The sequence below is a fragment of the Falco naumanni genome, chromosome 7 (assembly GCF_017639655.2).
Source record: "Falco naumanni isolate bFalNau1 chromosome 7, bFalNau1.pat, whole genome shotgun sequence".
Classification (NCBI taxonomy): Eukaryota; Metazoa; Chordata; class Aves; order Falconiformes; family Falconidae; genus Falco; species Falco naumanni.
Window position 1 is genome coordinate 30,540,258 of NC_054060.1, and position 18,703 is coordinate 30,558,960.

At 40.0% G+C, this 18,703-nt stretch overlaps 1 protein-coding gene across 1 annotated transcript; it reads left to right on the plus strand.

The window, feature by feature from the left end:
* Window positions 1-715: 715 nt before the first annotated feature.
* Window positions 716-18,408, plus strand: SGPP1 (sphingosine-1-phosphate phosphatase 1). Its single transcript, XM_040601662.1, has 3 exons — window positions 716-1,576; window positions 12,604-12,693; window positions 14,311-18,408. Exons 1-3 carry the CDS (start codon window positions 977-979, stop codon window positions 14,860-14,862), a joined length of 1,242 nt encoding a protein of 413 aa, XP_040457596.1. The 5' UTR covers window positions 716-976; the 3' UTR covers window positions 14,863-18,408.
* The last annotated feature ends 295 nt before the right edge of the window (window positions 18,409-18,703 follow it).

The window sequence follows — 18,703 nt, forward strand, 5'->3', positions numbered from 1 at the left end:
GCACCCCCACGCCGGCGGGGGTGTGGAACCTCCTCCTGACCACGGAGAGCTGGGGTAAGGCACGGGCCCTTCCCTCAGGCCCAGGAGAAGCCTCCCCGAGCGGCCGGCTGCTCCAGTCCCTGCAGGTAACTGACTGCCTCCGCCGCTTACCCGGCCTCACCGGTGGGGCTCAGACCTCTCACGGCCTCTGCTTGAAACCACCATTCCCTCTCGCGTGCACACCACCAGATTCAGGCTCCTGGGGCCGCCCCGGGTAGCAGGGCAGGCGGAGGGCCGGGGCGGCCGGGCGCAGGCCGCGGGGGTGCTGGTGCCGGACAGGGTGGCCAAGGCGAGGGGTGCAGCAGCTCACCCTGAGCCAGAAGGACGGGCTCGCCCGGGGGCGGCCGGGCCGGTGAGCGTGCTGCAGCCGGCGAGAAGGAAGCGGCCCCCTCTCCCGCCGCTCCCCTCGCCGCCGCCCGCGGCCGCCTCCGCGCCTCACGCTCGAGGCCGAGGCACGCCGCCCGCTGCCTCCCGCAATGCCAAGTCCTGATTGGTTCCCCCTGCCAGCGGGGGCGGGATCGGGAGAGACCCACGGCCAATCCGCGCCGCGATGAGGTTTCCCGGGGGGTCCCCGCGCGTGCGAGTACGGGTTGGGCGCAGGCGCAGCAGTGACGGCGGCGGGCGCGCGCGCGAAGGAGGGAGGGAGGGAGCGAGCGGGCGATCGCGCGATCGGCGGGCGGAGCGGAGCAGGGGCCGGGGCCGGGCGGCCGAGCTGAGGCGGGGGCAGCGGCAGCCCGAGCCCGGGGGAGCTGGGCGGTGCCCGTCGCATCCCGACGCCTCGCCCTCGAGCGGGTTTCTTCTCAGGGAACGGCTCCCCTCCCTGCGGCGGGCGCGCCCGGGAGCCCCCGTCCCTCCCGCCGCCCCTCAGGTGAAGCCCCCTCGGCTCCGCGCCCGCCGCCCTGCGCCCGCCCCTCGCGGGCGGCCTCGTCCTCCCGCCATGGCTCTCTGCCGGCGCCTGGCCCGGCTGGCCGCCCACCTGCAGGACCCGCGGAAAGTGGCCGCCTTCCAGCGACTTTGCGGGGTGGAGGGGCCTTCGGGCTGGGCCGACGCGGAGCAGCAAGCCGGAGGCCGGGAGCCGGTGGCTAACGGCGGCCCCCCGGCCGCGGAGCATCCCGCCGGCAACGGGACCGTGCCCGGCCGGGCGGGCCCCTCGCGGCCGTGGAGGAGGAGGCCGCGCCGCAACTCCCTGACGGAGGAGGACGGCAGCCAGGAGTTCTCCACCCGCAGCCGCTTCCTTTACTATCTCTTCAGCCTGGGCACGGAGCTGGGCAACGAGCTCTTCTACATCCTCTTCTTCCCCTTCTGCATCTGGAACGTGGACGCCTGGCTGGGCCGGAGGCTTATCATCATCTGGGTGTGGGTGATGTACCTGGGGCAGTGCACCAAGGATGTCATCCGCTGGCCGCGGCCTGCCTCGCCGCCCGCGGTGAAGCTGGAAGTCTTCTACAACTCCGAGTACAGCATGCCCTCCACCCACGCCATGTCGGGCACTGCCATCCCCCTGGCGCTGCTGCTGCTCAGCTACGGCCGATGGCAGGTAATGCTCACCTCCTTGTCCTTCTCCGTGGGTTTTCCAGCCCTAGAGTATAAGGTTGTGACAGACTTAATCTCTTTTGTGAGGGGAGGTGGCTGAGTTTTGGGATAATGTGAAATTCGTGCCTTCCCCCCCCCCCCCCCCCCCCCCGATCCCTTTTTTGTAATTTTTTTTCTATGATCTAAGTGAGTGCTGAGGTAACAAGAACTATTCTAACAATTCTGTCTTCTGAATGGAAGTTCTGCTCCCTTTGGGACTGGCTAGCTCAGTGTGCATTAGAAGTCTGCACTAACAATCTGCATTTTGTCCTTGTGCAGTTGTTTTTAACTTATTTCTGGTAGGGTGAGCGCTTTGCACAAAGTTTGGATAGGAGTTTGGTTTTACTGACTGAAAATTTGGTACAGAGCCAGGAGCTAAAGGGCTTTTTGCTGATCCTTCTTTGCCTTGAGTCACTTTGTAGCTTGACTCAGTCTGTGGCTTTAGCTTTTTCTTTTTAACGCCTTTAGTTTCATTACCCACAAACTGGAAATTATTATTTCTGTTTTGAGGAGTACCTCTACTTTCAGATGGTTTTGCAACTATTCATGTGCAAATAATTAGTAAGAACTGATAATCTGATCTTTTCAGTACCTTTATTCAGCAAAGTCTTAAGATCTGGCTATTGCACTTTGGGTTAATAGATTAAATTAAAATAACACAGTTGATCATCTGGTTGACGCAAGCTGTGGCATGTGCTTTGGCGCTTGCTGTTAGCACTATGGGCAACACTAAGAACTCCAAACAAAGTGTAACACGTTCAGCTCTCTAAATCACTGCACCAAGTTCAGAAGTAGATGAGGGAGAAGGATTTCCTAGGCAACAAATGTTCAATGTAGGGTTTTAAGGGCTGCATGTGTAATGATTAAGAAGTTATGCAGTAAGTCTACTATTAAGTTGTTAATGTTAACAGATTCTAATTATAATACTTATCTGTTTTGAAACAGATGTATGTCATCTCTGTAGGGAGAACCTTTTTTTTTTTTTTTTTAAAGCTTTATGCAGGGCCTGAACTCTTGTCTTCCCAGTTCCTGTTAATCACGAGTTGTCTTCTGTCACAGTGTAACACTTTGGGGCTCTGTCTCAATATATAGAATGGGTGCCTGAAAGGAAAGACAGTTGAAGGTCAGGGATTGTATTGGGCCTCTCTTTAACCAAAGTTTATATATCTGCTTCTGCAAGGTCATCCAGCATGCTCAAAAGCAAGCTCTTAGGGATTCATATTCTTTGCTAGGAAAATGTGAAGTAACACTCTGTGAGAGTTGTAGGCATCAGATAATGCCATGTTTTGTGGGTGTTTGAAATAAGTATTTGGAGTTCTGTCACCTAGACGCTTGATCTTAAAGTTGGTTTTGTTTTTATTTTTTCAATGACTAATCTGAATATGTGATTTTTAGTTCTTGTATGTGTAGGGCTGATGTCAGTTGAAAGAATGAACTGGATTTCTATTTCTTTGCATGTGGGAAACCTTATTTAGGAGTATCAGTTGATTAGTTTTGTACAGGCTGATGTCTTGTACAAAGGAGAACCTGGCCTCATTGCTTTTATAGAACCAACAAACTGACAAATGTGTGAAATGGTATTTCTGCCAGTGAACCAAGTTCGATCTCAGCTTTGCCAGCCCTGCAACTGTGGTCTCTGAAATACTGTGCTAATTGACTAAATATGTTTATAATGAATGCATATTAAGAAATCATAAACATGCAGCCTTGTTATTATTCATTTAGAACCGTGCTTAAGAAATGAGGAAGCAAAGTGTTTTAGGCTTAATTTTTAGTCCTTTTTTCCTATGAAACGAGTATGAAAAACAGAACTCTCTGAAACCAACTTCTACCATTTTGAAATGTTAATTAAAAAAACCACAACAAACTCCATGTGATTTTAAAATTATTTACGCATATTAATCAAAAGTTGGCATGTTGAGTATCTTTTGATTCACCTCTAAAGACAGTTAAGTTTTCATCTAATGCTGCTTCTGTTCTCCATATTTTACTTTCGTTGAAAGGGAATAGAATCTATATGACAACTTTTCGTCATGCTTTTCTGGAAATAGATGGGGTTAAAAAAGACTGAGTGCAGAAATTCCTGGAAAGCTATTAACAGTAAAGGAACTTGTAATAACTCTGATTTTTATTAAATTATACCTATTTATCAGTAGATACAGATCATTAGATTCAAACTTGTTTGTAAATGTTGGGGTATAGTCTTTCTATATATTCAGTATAACAAGCATTCACAGACCCGATTCTGATGAGTCCACATCTTAGTACTGTTTGTTCAGCAAAATCATAGTGGAGCAAGGCTGAGTATGAATTTAAGCAGATACAGCTATAACTCTCTGCAGGAACTTTTACACTGGAATACAGGTAACTTTAATTGAGTTTAGCTTAGCTTAAACTTCAAAGGGACAAAGAAAGCCACTCTTGCTCTAAAAGAGGTTACTCCGGTGAGGAGGGAATCACTTTCCTGTATAGCTTATTTGGAGTTTGCTTTCATTAGGCTATGACTTCCTACTATTGTATCATGGTTCTTTTCTATCAAAGACAATCTATGAGTCTTTCCCTTGAACAAGATAAAGAACAGAGAAATCTGTTGGTATGCAAATTTAGGTATGGCCCAAATTGTCCATTTAAAAACAATTTTTTTTTTCCAGTAGGTTTTCTTTTGACCTGCTGAATTAAGTTTGTGCTTTCCAAGTTTTCAATGCCTGTCAGTAATCCTATTACAATTATTTTCCTTTCACGTAGTATTCCAAAGGATTTTTGGCTATACATAGTAAAACTAAAATGCTTCCTTATAAATGCAGTTGTTCAAGTAAAGTATTTTCGGAGATGATGTATTTAAGATGGTTGTGACAAATTTTCACAATTAGAGACTTTGGACATAGGGAATATTCAATGCAACTGACTTTCAGACAAACACATGTTAAGATAATTTTCATAATAGCTAACTGTACTGTCCATTGTGGAGTATTACGTTTCAGTTTCTCCTTGTATTATGAGAGCTTGCCTGAAACTTTTTGATTCTGCTGGTGTAATCCTTATTTATTTTATATTTCAGGGAAAACCACTTGTTTCAAAGAAACTTCAGTAACCTTGAAATATAAAGCTCAGGGCAAAACCTCATGAGAATTTAGGAGTGTTACAGATGCTGATGTTTTTCTTTCTGTCTTTGAAGCTCGGTTACCCTGAAAGAGGAGGACAAACACTTAAGTGAAGTTATACCTCTTGATATGATGTAGGAAAAAGTATACCTTTATCACATTGGGAAAAGTGCTTTCTTTGAAATATTGACAGCTTGAGCCAGGCTGGTTTATATTGTGTCGTGAATGGGGAGGAAGAGAGTGTGAGCTACTAATTCTCTAGAAAATCTGCAGAAGCCTCAGGCTGAGACTACTGAGAAAAGTCTTTTTTGTATTTGTGATGACTTTGAACTGCTGATTTCAGATAACAACACATATTTTATTAGAAGTGGTGCTTGACTTAGGATGGTACTTGATTGTGTCATAACCCCGCTGTTTTATTTGGGGAGTGGGGTGGGGCAGAATCAGTCAGGGAGACAGAAAGCATACTTTTCTCTCAGAGTTCCTCTGGGATGCAGCTGGCTGTAGCAGTAGCTGTGCGGATTAGGAAGTAATGGGTTTGCAGTCCTTCCTGAGCTCTGCATGAATGAGCTGAGTGAGGAACTGCTGACTCTCACTGTAGGCCATTGAATGAACTTTGTTAAGTTGATATTCAGCAGGAGCCCAGAGCCCTGATTGATGAGTAGCTGGCCTCTATAACTATATTAACCAACGTTGTTTGAATGGACTTATCTGATGAAGCAGTTTAGATAGCTAAATATGACAGCGTTGTCCTCCCTATGTACTTGTCTGCCAATGTTTTATATGCAAATCCTATGATCAGTGACTGTCTTTCCACCCCACTGATGATAATGGCAAGCTTAATAAGCACTACTGCTATACCCTTAGTAGAGTGCATCTATTCTGTAATGGTTTGATTAACAAATCTAAAAGTATTTTTCAGTTTTCATTTATGTAGTGCTCTATTGACTCTCCGTAGTACCAATTTTGTAAGGCTGTCATGTGGTACCATGTCAAACACCCTTCCAGAAACCTTTCATCTGCACCATTACTTCTACCAACCAAAGCTGATGAATCTAGTCAAATGCGATGAGTTTGACAAGATCTGTATTGGGATTTCAGAGAGATGCATTGTTGTGTGATTCTGATTGACCACTACTAAGTACTACCTCTAGAATTATCTGCCTGCCCTCTCATTTCAAAAGGGTAACTTCTCTCAGATCCCCATTTAGGATGGGGAATAATTGATTATTGGGGTTGGATGAGTACTCCAACCATGATACTGCTGTGGAGAGAATTTTACAGGAAGTGTGAAAAGCTTGCATAATCAGTGAGAGTGTTGTAATAATAAAACTGGAAGCTACACATAGGAAGCCATCTCCTTATATATGTGTATATACAGTACAGACTCCTTTCAGAAAGAGTTGCCTCACCTCTCAGAAAAGTCCAAATGAATTTTCACTGAAATACTAAAATGTTGTGAAGAAACTTAAGCAAAGAAATGCGTGCTTGTCTGATTGGTTTTCTTACATGTTTCTTAAACAGTGAAAAAAACCCTCTTCTGACATGAGAAGCATAGCTGAAGGGGTGATCTGAAAACCCAGAATTGCCCACACAACGAAGAGCTCTTGAGAAAGAGCAATGGGAATTTGGAGGGTCAGCACTGGCCTTGTCTTGTGTATTTGGGTTGTAAGGTTGTCTTTTGTGAGCTATATTAATGCCTGTAGTTTATTTTTAAAGGAAGCTGGGAAAAGTTGAGGCCTGTTTGATTCGGGTGCTCTTAAAAATTTGAAAAGAGCACAGCCAGTTCTTACAAATCTCACTGGGGAATCTCTGCCATAGGAATGCAACAGCCTGTCCTATTAAACTGTGTTGATTGGCATTAAATAAATTTTTCAGTTTTGCATAAACAAATCTTTAATTCGTGTAAAGGAACTTGGGGGGGGATATGTAAAACCAAATGCCGTAAGGTTAGATGCAGAGTTTTTGATAAAGAAAGGAATCGAAGGAGATACTTTACTTCTCAAGCAGGTTTTTTTTCTTAGTGGATTGTGCACATGTAAAGCACTCCTTGTACTTTCACATAGCATGTCTTGATTAAACCTGAGAACTTCAGTTTGTAGAAAAATTATTGTTTAGCTGTTGGGGGCATAAGCAGAGCAAGCTGTAGATGATTCTGGCTGTTTGTGGTCAGGGAGGGTTTGTGTTTGTTTTATTTTTCTGATGACTGCAAGAAAAAGAAGTAACAGGCTCTGATTCCTCCTGTAACTCCTTAATTTCTTTTCAGGTGATGTGTAGCAGAAAATTAAATCTTTTAACTCCCAGCATGGCTGGCACTGAAAGCTTTATTTTGGAATTTAAAGAAGAGGTTCTTGTAGTGACACGTAGCACTCTCAACTTTTTATGCTTTTCAATGTTAAGGTTGGTTAGTGGAAGAAAGGAGGAAATAATTGATAAATGTAGCTTAATTGGTGTTATTTATCACTTGGTCTCTTTTGAAAAGATAGATTTTCTGTTCATTTTTTCTAAAATAATTGATAAGTTTTCTTTCCTTTTAAACCATCCTTTTCTCCCTTTTCTTCTGTTCCCTCCGCAAAATCATTTATATGCTGTGCTTTTTGTACTCTGCTGTCCAACCAGGGTCTCAGGGTCATTCCCGTAAACATTGGTTGTAGCTTTTTGTATGACAATTGCCAATACATAGCCCAAATATCTTATTAAATAAAGCGTGAAGTTGCAAGTGCTGCTTGGATTGTTTCTGTGAACTCTGACCCAAAATAATTGTCTCAAACTCAGGCTGAACTTCTTGAGTTATCATATGATTAAAAAAGATCATTGAGTAATACTGTAGAACACTGAAAATATTAGAAGACTAGTTTGGAACCCTTTGTGGATGCTGGAAACATCTCCGGTGTAGAATGTGCTTTAAAAAAGTAAAGACATGAGCATCTAGAGTGTGTTTTAGGAATGTTCCGTTATGAAAGAAATAATTTTCTGACCTAGGTCAAAGCTTTTAGGACAGATTGTTTCCTTATGAGCATTTTAAAACAATGGTTATGTTATTAAGACTCTTGGCAAAAAGTCAGATTAATGGGAGGGAGGAGGATAGGCATTTGAGGGAAACGTTCTATGGAATTTAGTCAGAAGCTTGCAAGCCTGTTTTAGAGGATATATTTTAATAAAATGGGAATTTCCTATTAAAAAATAGGGCATAAAATTGTCAAAGACTTACTGGGAGTAGTTTCACTGCTTTTTCCCAAATATGATCAAGTTAATTCTCTTTCTTTGATTAAAATGAGATTCTGGACATGGGAACAAAATTGAGGCCTGAAAGAAGATGAGTAGTCTACTTGATGAGCTTTATTCTTTTTTCTTTAACTTAATATGTGAATTTAGAGAAATCAATTAACCCTTTTTATCTTATTTTTTTTTTTAATAACATGCTTGGTGATCTGTCCCTTAATCATACACATCAAGACTGGGACATTTTTCTTAATGGGTAGGATGCCCTCAAAGAAACATATCTATTCAAACATTTAAAAGCCAAAATGTTAATGAAGGTATCTTTTCAACCTGTATGTTGCATTTGTTTCTATCTCCAGTCTCTACCTTGCTGTCAGTTCCATCTGCTTCTACTTCATCTTCTAATGTTGTGTTTGTACTACATGCTTATGCACATTATCAAAGTTTTATTCTGGCCTTTGAAAAACTATTTGTGCAAGCTGGATAGCAGTGATTTGATCTAATGTGATGTGGGATACTTTTCTTAAGGAGAAAAATGTCAAGTTAATGTTGGTTTTGAGTCAACATGTGATTCTGAAATGCAGATTGAGTACTATGCGAGTGTCTTTACTTTCGTATAAGGTTAAGATTTTCAAATTGCAAGTGTTTTGTTTTGTGGTTTTTTTTTTTTTTAATTTAGAAAAAGGAAAGCAGTATGCAGTTCATTAAATACTCCCCATACTTCAAATTATTGAGGTGGCATGGTAGCTATGGAGGCATAATGAGTTTTTGAGGATAAAGAGAGACCACAGGATGGTCTTAGTAGAGAAATCGAGACAGGGTTTGAGATATGTGTGTCTGAAAATGGGCTGTTCCTGAATATTTGACTTAAGTGACTCTTTAAGTGTGGCCAGGAATGAAGAGACGTCAATTCTGTTATCAGAAAGAACAAGCTGAGAGAATGAAACCTGGTTTTTACATCTACTTCTGCCAGCTGTGATCTCTGACAACTTTTCAGACCTTCATCTTTTCTTACAAGGATCAAGGTGATGTGCCCTGTCGGTGTTACAGCTTGGCATGCTGCTGAGAAGACTTCTTGCTGAGCTAAAAGGTGTGTGGGAGTGTTAATATTCTCCTTTACTCACCTTGTACACTTATCCCTATGCGTGAGGACAAAATATGTGGTTGCCTTATCACCTCAAGGCAGACTTTAAGCAGGTGCTACCAGTTCTATGTTTAAGGAATCCTTGAACCCAGTAGCTACTTTTAAAAGGTGAGTGAAAACAGGCCAAGGAGGCACCAGGGTATTGTGCTTTATTTGTGTGGAAGTAGGGGAGGAGTTTTGCTTGATTTGTGCTAGTGCCTAAGGAGGCTGGTGAACTGTGGAGCCCCAAAGGGTACATACAGCTTTGTGATGCTATGCAGGTGGGTACTGGGGCTGTGAGAAGAAAATCAGATGGGTTATATGAGAAATTCAGGAAGGTACGGATATAACACTGGAAGAAACTAGGACAGGTAAAGGTTAAAATCTTCTTTAGATTAAATTTTATTTCTGTACATTATACATAAAGGTGTCTTTACCTAAACTGATAGTTATTTTACTGACTGGTAAGTAAGCTGCAAATGTAAACTGACAGTTGTCAAAGTGTGCCGGTTACATAGTGGGAGCATAGAGGAGAATGCTTTGTGTGGGAACTCAACACAAGAATTGACTTAACTGTTGTATTGTGGAACATTATTCCAGACAAAATTAGAATAATTGCTTCAGCCTTCTGCTTTTTTTATAGTGGATTTTATATAGTACAGGTAGGTATGCTGTAGTGAATAAGTTTGCATGGGTGGAAAGAAACTGGCTTTAGGACTTACGTAATTATTGTGCATTAAAAGTACCATAAATCAGCAGGTGCCTAATACTGCAGACACATCTGTAAACATGTCATTCTAAAGCTATTTCAGTAAGAATTGCTTGTCTAGGTTTAAGTTAAAGATTTAAGAATATATGAATCAGGATTAAATGTATAATTGGCTTTTATTGGGGATACAGTAGGGAAGTGTTTGAGCTGTTGGATACAGATGCTTTGCTACTAAGGAACTAAACTAGCCAGTGTTTTCAGATGTTTTTATGGGTATTTAGTCTCAGTGCTGCTAAAAGCAGATTTAGTGAGATATGACAGAACCAAGTATTCTTTCCAATATTTTCTTCCAAGTTGAAGTTTCTGATGGTCCTTCTTCCTCAGACATTCCTCCCTTGAGAGTTCCTAACTGGGAGTGAGCATGTATTTTCATTTTCAGAATTTATCCTACTCTTCGTGCTGTTTACAACGACCTGCCCAGGACTCCTCACATGCACCTTTCATACTCTTTGTTATGGGGGTCTTGCTCTTTACTGCTCTAACCTCCCCCACAATCCCAATTTCTTACCCACAGTATTGTTGACTGCTATAGCCTGCTAAGCCTGGCATTTCATTGGTCTTCCTGCTAAAGCTCCAGCTTCTGTTTCTGTCAGGTATTTAAGAGATGCAGGAAAAATCTTTTATTTAAGGAAAGCTTTACCCCTGATTTGAGCCTGAAAGCACAAAAGATGTGACCCTGGAAACAAGAATGGACATATGGTATGGAGTGATGGGCAGAACGGTTTGAAACTTTTGACACATGCAAGCTCATTCTACCATCAAGTAATTGCGATGTCGTTAATTTTCTGGTCAAGAGGTTTGCATTGCTGCTGGAGGTAGTAGATCTTCCCTTGCTAGTCTGACAAACAAGAAGACTGTTTTACCAGGCTTTGATCTTGCAGAGCATGTAAAGAGGTGCTAGAAGCTCCTCTTTACTTCAGAGGATATAGGGTATACCTATGCCTGTATATACAGCATTTCTGCTCTGGTAGCCCTCTGGGGGGTGAGAGCGGAGCAGCACCATGCAGGGGGGTTGGGTGGCCTGAGTGTCTTCCTGGTAATGCTCTGCCTGCACTTCTGTGCTGAATTTGATGGAAACGGTGGTAGAGGCACGCATAATGGGGATGAGTGATGAGGCTGCACTTGTAATGTGTTTTGGTGGTGCAGCACAGGGTACAAGGATTACTTTGGATTGCTCCAAGGGTAGCTCCAATCGTGTCTTGAGTGTGACCTAGTAACAGGTATATTGCCCATTATTAGCATAATTCTGAAAGGCAGGAATCTTAATTTGTTCCTTCATAATTTCTGTTAGGAATGAATCATTAAGTACATAATTTAGGTACAATTTGTAGGTGAATGTAGTAGAAGCACAGACAAATGTTGCTACAGAAATTAGAGTACTAGATGTAACACAACTGTGAGCTTGGCATTTAGAATTGATTTTAATGTGAAGTAAATTTATGTGAAGTGTAAGCTTCCTCATTTTCTGTTGGCTTGAGAGAACTTTTTAGGTTTGTCATGCTAACATGATCCTGGAGCTGAGAATTCAAAGAATGTTGGAATAATGCAGAAGATTGATAATCTTCTCTCAAACCTTTCATTGAAAGACTGGTCAATCTGTTAAGTGGCCTTCACAGAGGACACAGAACTCTCTCAAATAAGTTTAAAAATACTTTCTATAGTTTGTTGGATATTCTACCCTTCAGGATACCCGTAAGAGGAGCAAGGGAAAGGGCAAGAAAACTGAATGCAATTCTTATTTTTTATTCTGAGATTTAAGTACGTCTAGATGGCCTCTTTGTATTGAAAATGTTTATCGTTGCTTTCATGTAGGAAGTGAAGCAATTTTGGAAATGTGCCATTTTGTCTTGTGACTGCTGCTTTGATAGAACTAATAATTATTTTTAATACTGAAAAAAGGAAAGCGTATCCTGTCTTGTACAGCATTTTGCAATATGGTAGTCTGGAAAGTATTTCTTTCTTTCTGTGCTCCAAGATGTGAATTAGCATACTTTTATCCAAAACTGAAGAGACTTAAAATACTAAGTTTCTTCACATGCTGATATGATATGTGCTTATTAAAACAAAGTATTTTGTTTGTTCCTGGTAAACAGTCCTTATTAATAAGGACTCTCAGAAGATGAAAAATAATTGGAAATAATTACTTGAAGTTTTTTGTTTAATAAATGTGAATTGTAAGAGGAAGTTTATGTGGGTTTGTAGAGAACAAAAAAGATTACTGTTCTAGGGAGTTTAATACTGATGCTCAGAGACTGCCTCAAGGATTGCGCAAATTCTGAAACTGTGTAAGGAAATTTAATTTATTCCTTTTCAGCAGAAAGGTAAAGCTACTAGATTTTGCCTGGATAATTGTTAACAGTTGTTAACAGTACTAGTATATTATGTAGCTGCTTCACCCACTGTAAAACTGTTCCACAGTTTGGAACACAAGGCTTGTCTCTGCCAGTATTGCCAATTCAGGATATCATAACATGGCAAGAGTAACCGCTACAAAAATCTACTAACTTGTAACTGCTTTGTCTGAAAAGATATGACCAACGCCCTGGAATTCATATATCCTGAATGCAGATGAAGAGGACAAGGAAAAAGTTTGACTTAATAATGTTTATGAAAAGTGGATTTACTTGAGGTAGTCTAATAGGCTTGGTTGGGCTAGGGTAAAGAAAAGGGTAAGCATAAATTGCATTAATTGGAATTAATTATAGGATTCTTACAGATTTGTTTTTAATTTTTTGCCCCCCGAATTTTAATACAATCTCTCAATTTTTTTCTACCAGTACCCTCTTATGTTTGGACTGATCCTTGCATTCTGCTGGTGCTCTTTGGTTTGCTGTAGTCGAATTTATATGGGAATGCATTCAATTTTGGTAAGAAAATAATTCTACTAAACTTTAATGTTGTTCTGATTTCATAAACTTCCATCACAGTTAAGTTTTTACAGTAATTATATATAGATATTTTTTTGAATGTCCTGCCATATAAGAACAGAATACATAACATTTCTTCAGAGGAATTGATAGAGTAGGTAAAAGTGGATGTCAAACTTCTGTTTATGTATACTTTACTTTTATAAATTTAGTCCACAGTTGTAACTTAAAAAGATATTTAATAGCAATTTTAGTGTGGAAATTTATGACTGCACTTACAGTGGCCTTTTAATACTTAAAGGGGGCTTATAGGAAAGATGGAGACAGACTTTTTAGTAGTGCTTGTAGCAATAGGACAAGGGGTAATGGTTTTAAACTGAAAGAGGGTAGATTTAGATTAGGTACTAGGAAGAAATTATTTACTATGAGGGTGGTGGGGCACTGGCACAGGTTGCCCAGAGAAGTTGTGGATGCCCACAGTGTGGAAGATGTGGAAGAGTGTTCAGGGCCAGGTTGGATGTAGCTTGGAGCAACCTGGTCTGGTGGAAGGTGTCCCTGCCCATGGCAGGGGGGTTGGAACTACATGGTCTTTAAGGTTCCTTCCAACCCAAACCATTCTGTGATTCCATGATTCTATGAAATTCCTCTTCAACAACAAAAGGTGACAGAAGTTGCACAGATAATTCTGTGCAACTGATTAATCAACAGTAACTGAAATTTAATACTACCTTAAAGTGTAATCTTTTTTTAATTCATAAAACACATTTTTAAAACAATAATAAATCTGAAAGTCAAGTATGAAGCCACAGAAGTTACCTCTTCCTGTCCTTTGATAGCTGAAAGCAGTTCTCCGTTTTTCTGGTATTGTTAATTCTGAAGCTGGAGTTGAAAGTGTAAGCTGCTCTAATGCTTAGCTGCAGCTGTTGCTGCCAGCGTGCCTGTGTGTTGACACCCAAGCACTTAGATCCAGCGTTGAACTGTTCCAGCAAACTAAGTTGGCAGATTTATTTAGCTGGACTATCTTTGTGCTGACCAAGTTGGAATGCTCCGGTCCTGGACAAGGACTGTTGTAACCACAAATCGAATCATAGAAGAATCATTGGACGGGTTGGAAGTGACCTTTAAAGGCCATCTAGTCCAACCCCTCTGCAATTAGCAGGGACATCTTCTGACCCTGAATGTTTTCAGGAATGGGGCATCTACCATCCCTCTGGGCAACCTGCTCCAGTGTTTCACCACCCTCATAATTAAAAAAAAAAAAAAAAAAGTCTTATATCTAGTGTGAATCTACCTTCAGTTTAAAACCATTACCCCTTGTCCTATTGCTACAGGCCCTACTAAAAAGTCCGTAGATCTACAGCTTTGTTTGATCATGGATCATTTCATCATAGCTTCATTCATGATCTGATTATGATGCAGGTGTCCTGTTAATAGGTGATCAAATGCAATTCCTTACCTTAACATAAAACAGATTTAATCTTGTACAGTAAATGGGAAAAGAAGGGGATCCATAAGTAACTTTTAGCAACAGAGCAATTAGGCTTGTCGTCTTGTGAATGTAACTCTAATTATTTTTTGAAATAGTTATTGCACTGAAAGTGTCTCTCTCTTCAACAGGATGTTATTGCTGGATTTCTGTATGCTATTCTTATCTTGGTTGTCTTCCATCCAGTTGTGGACCTAATTGATAACTTCAACTTAACTTACAAATATGCACCCTTAATTATCATCAGCCTCCATTTAGCCTTGGGCATCTTCTCTTTTACTCTGGACACCTGGAGCACATCGCGAGGAGACACAGCTCAGATACTGGGCTGCGGTGCTGGAGTAGCCTGTGGCTCTCACGTTAACTACATAATGGGTCTAAAGCTAGATCCTCCTCCCGAGACATTACCTTTATCCCTTTCCTCTCTCAGTGTAACTGTGTTTGGAAAAGCCATATTGCGGTTATTGATTGGAGTAATAGTGCTGCTGTTAACAAAAGTAGCAATGAAAAAAGCCACTATTCCACTGGCATGTAAGATATTTCGCATACCACATGATGATGTACGGAAAGCAAGGCAACGCATGGAAGTTGAGCTTCCCTATCGCTATATTACGTATGGAATGGTTGGGTTCTCCCTCATGTTTATTGTTCCATGCCTCTTCCATTTTATTGGTCTGTCTTGATGCAGTTTTATCACTTCAGGCAGGGAGAACAGAGGTAATTGCTTTTTGAAGAGGTCCACTAGTTTGCTGAGGGAAGGCCAGTGAGCTTGGCTTTAGCAGGCTCTTCACTTTAACAGCAATACATAGCAGGCAAAGCATTTGAAGAACTTTGCACGTCTTTGGGCATGGTATGGGGCCAGAAGTCAAATACCAGTCCATGAGAAGTGCCAAACTCTATAAATGCTCTGTCTAGACTTACTGTTGTAACAAAGTCTCTGTGTGAGTGTGATGCAACGAATGTGTCTGGGATGTCTGTTATGCGGTACCTGTATACGCTGACATTTTAACAGGTATGTCTGACAGCTGATCAGAAAGCTCCATTGACGATCTGTTTGCCATTTCATAGTAACTTATTCAAGTTGTTGGACCATAAGACTGCTAAATTTGCTTTCTTCTTCTTTCCTGAACTCCTGCTTCAAGATGTTTCAGTTAGTAGGCATTTCTAATGGACCAAACTTGCAATGAGATTGAATTTTTCTAAATAAACAAACAGAAGCCTTTTTATTTAGCCCCCTCTACAGAGTAAAATGTCTGGATTTGCATCGGTAGATATCACTAGAATATATATGATTCACGTACTGTATTTTATGGTTTAATAACTGTGCCTTTTTGTTGCTAAATGAAGAAATGCCATATATACTGTGATGTAAAAATGCTGAATTTTATTTAAAATCCTACATAATTAGGTAGATACTTTTAAATGTTGGCTTATCCATGTTGCTGGCATGGTTCAGGTTAACCAGAATATTTAGTTTAGCCTGATTAAAATTGCATCAATGAAATGACCCAAGAATCATGTTCTTAAGCTCAAGATGTTGTAAATGGACAATAATCCCTTTTGTAAGTGTTTTTAATGTGTATTGTAAGTTACTGGAAGAGGATATATTTTTCTGGAGATTGTTTATACAGTGGACAGATATTCAAAGTTAATTGTCTAAAAATATAAACAATAAACCAACCCCATTTTGCAAAGAAATGGGCTTCACTTATTATTCCAAACTAATCTAGAAGGACCATTGTTTTTAGATACTTGCTTAGAAAATATAATAGATTCTAGAAAAAAGTATTTTTATGCATTAACATTATATTTGAAGGTGATAATCACTTTTACCCAATTTAGATAGCTATAAGACAATATAATGATCAAATTAAATTTTTAATCATTCTTATAGATTGTTAGCAGTCAAGACAGTACAGTCAATGCGTAAATGGTTTGTGCATATCTAAATTTTACTGAATTATTATGCACTTCTCAGCCTTTCATGATCCTTTTTCCAGTGATGAGTGGAATATGACCCTTCAACTGTAATTTCACGTGCCTCTCTTGTGTTTCCTTTTGTCTATGTTAATGTTCTGCCTAATCTGTTCTTTCCATGTCAGGAACCGTCATATTGCAGCAAGAGCTGTCTTATTGTCTGATTAGACATGACTTATGTAGTTTTGTATTGTATGGTTTTTTTCAGGAAAAACATAATTTAGTTGGGAAGCGTAGTGATTATATAGAATACAAAGCTTATGTTTTTTGTAAACAGTATTTGGAATTGGAAAATTTTTTGTATTGGAGCTTGTATCTCCAAACTGTTAATATATAAATTAACAAAATTAACTTTGTATTTCTTCAAAGCAGTTGAAGTTATGGTACGCTGCCATTAGATGATGTGTAAAGCTAACTTTTCTGGTGCATTTCTTCAGTGCATTCAGAACGCAGCCCTATGAATGTATTCAGAACTGATAGTGTGTTAACTTCTAGAGCTGAAAAGACCTTACCCAGTAGAAAATGGTTAGCTTGTTTCAGTGCATTTCTGGATTTGATTTTTCTGTGAGTTCCTTGTTAGCAGTTTCATACAATAAGTGCAGTAAAAGGTAAATTGATTTCCATGGGTTTGGCTTTGCACACTTAAGATAGTAATTACATAAATAGTTGGGGGGAATATACACAGAATGCCTTACGCTTAAAGCCCTGAGCAAGTGGTATAGTTCCAATTACATTAAATTACTCTGAGGACTGGTGAAATAATAGTATAACTTTCTCTGAAATTTGGGGCGTACTCTCCTTAAATATCCTAGCTTTACAGTTTATAAAGAAAAATGGTTAAAATCTAGCACAGAAGAGACAGGTGAGCAAAACTAATTTTTTTAAGGTACATGTTTGACTTCTAAAGAACTCCAAGTTTACAGCATGAGAGTGTTCTTATAGCTGTCTTTTCTAGCTGTGCTTGCACTGTTGTACTATTAAAGAAATTAATCTACTGTGGAAGATCTAGAATGAGTGAAAAAAATCATATGCAGATAGGGCTTTCAACGGGCTAAGGAAAATTGCACTGTAGCTTATTCTACTGTTACTCATAAATACATATTTTATATTTTTGTACGTTACACTGGGTAACTTGGAAATGTCATGTTCCATGTACCATGTAGTCTAGTACACAGGAAATGTATATCAGAATGTTTATATAGCACCTTTACAACCCTGTCTCTAAGACTGCAACTACTTTACTGAAGTTTACATGAAAAAAGTTTTAGTATTCTATTTTCATGTTTTATAAGGGGCTAGGCTCAAGAGGGCAGTTTAGCACAAAATGTCATGCAATATGAATACTGTTACAGAAAAAGAATCTAAGACATGCAAAAATTCAGAAATCCAATTTAAAACTTGTATTTTAGTATATTTTTGTTCAATAATAAGCTAGGATTTCTTCAAACAGGGCATAACAAAACAGCAGGTAAAATTGGAGCACTTTCTTTGCCCTAAGCTATTCTTAGAGTTGAACATGAAAAATGTTTCTAGTATGAGCATCAGCTAGTACCAAATTACTTCTAAATAAATCTAACATAGCTTTAAAAGATAGGTAAATGTCTTTTCAGAAGGACAGTGCACTTGAAACCTTTCACGAAGTGGTGCAAAACCATATTCATATGTCACTGCTAGTGAACTTCCTTAGATCCAGGTTGTATAGTTCTAACAAGAGAAATGCTACTGTTTTATAGAAGCAGATATAAATACACATTTATTACAAAAACGCTACTGATTTGATTACTGTACGAAATAAGCCCTGAAACTGTGTGGAGTGTAATGTGGCACAAAATTCTTGCCAAGAGGCTGAAGAGACTTGAATTAGTCTTAGACTGCCTTAAACATAGGAGCAGGATTTTTTTCTGACCGTGGCCCTCAATCAGAACTAACATATGCATTGCATCTTGGATAAGTCTGAAAATCTATAATTTTTTAAAAAAAACCATGTTTATAAAAAAGCTATTACTTTGGCTTCCCATACCGTGAACTGGGGTTGAAGCATCTTTCTCCTGTGTGATCACTCAGTCTCTGATCACATTTGCCTTACCATTTACCTTGCAAATTGGGGGTAGGGGGGAGGTGGAGAAGATATTTTAAGGTAAATTGGCAAAATAAAGGGAATTGTATTTTGTTTATTTACTTGGGTTTTGGTTTTTTTAAGCTTATGTACAGCTTTTCTCCTGGAAAAAAACCCCAACAAATGCATTTCTTCTAAAATGGTATATCTAAATGTGATACATGGCTTTATATTTTTTTACTAGAACAGTGTTAAATTATCTGGATTTTAAAAGCTATTATGTTTTCCTTTGCTACTATTTTTTATTACTGCTTTCAGTACTTTTTACTCCATTTCTTGCTTATTTCCCAGAGTGTCCTGAATTTTTCGTAAGCAGTTGCTACTTATGTGAAGATTGTAATTTTGAACTTGTAAATACTTAAGGGCTGTTGGTGGCTGTTAGCTGCTCAAATACATAAAAACAAACCTTGCATGTTGTAAGTAAATACATC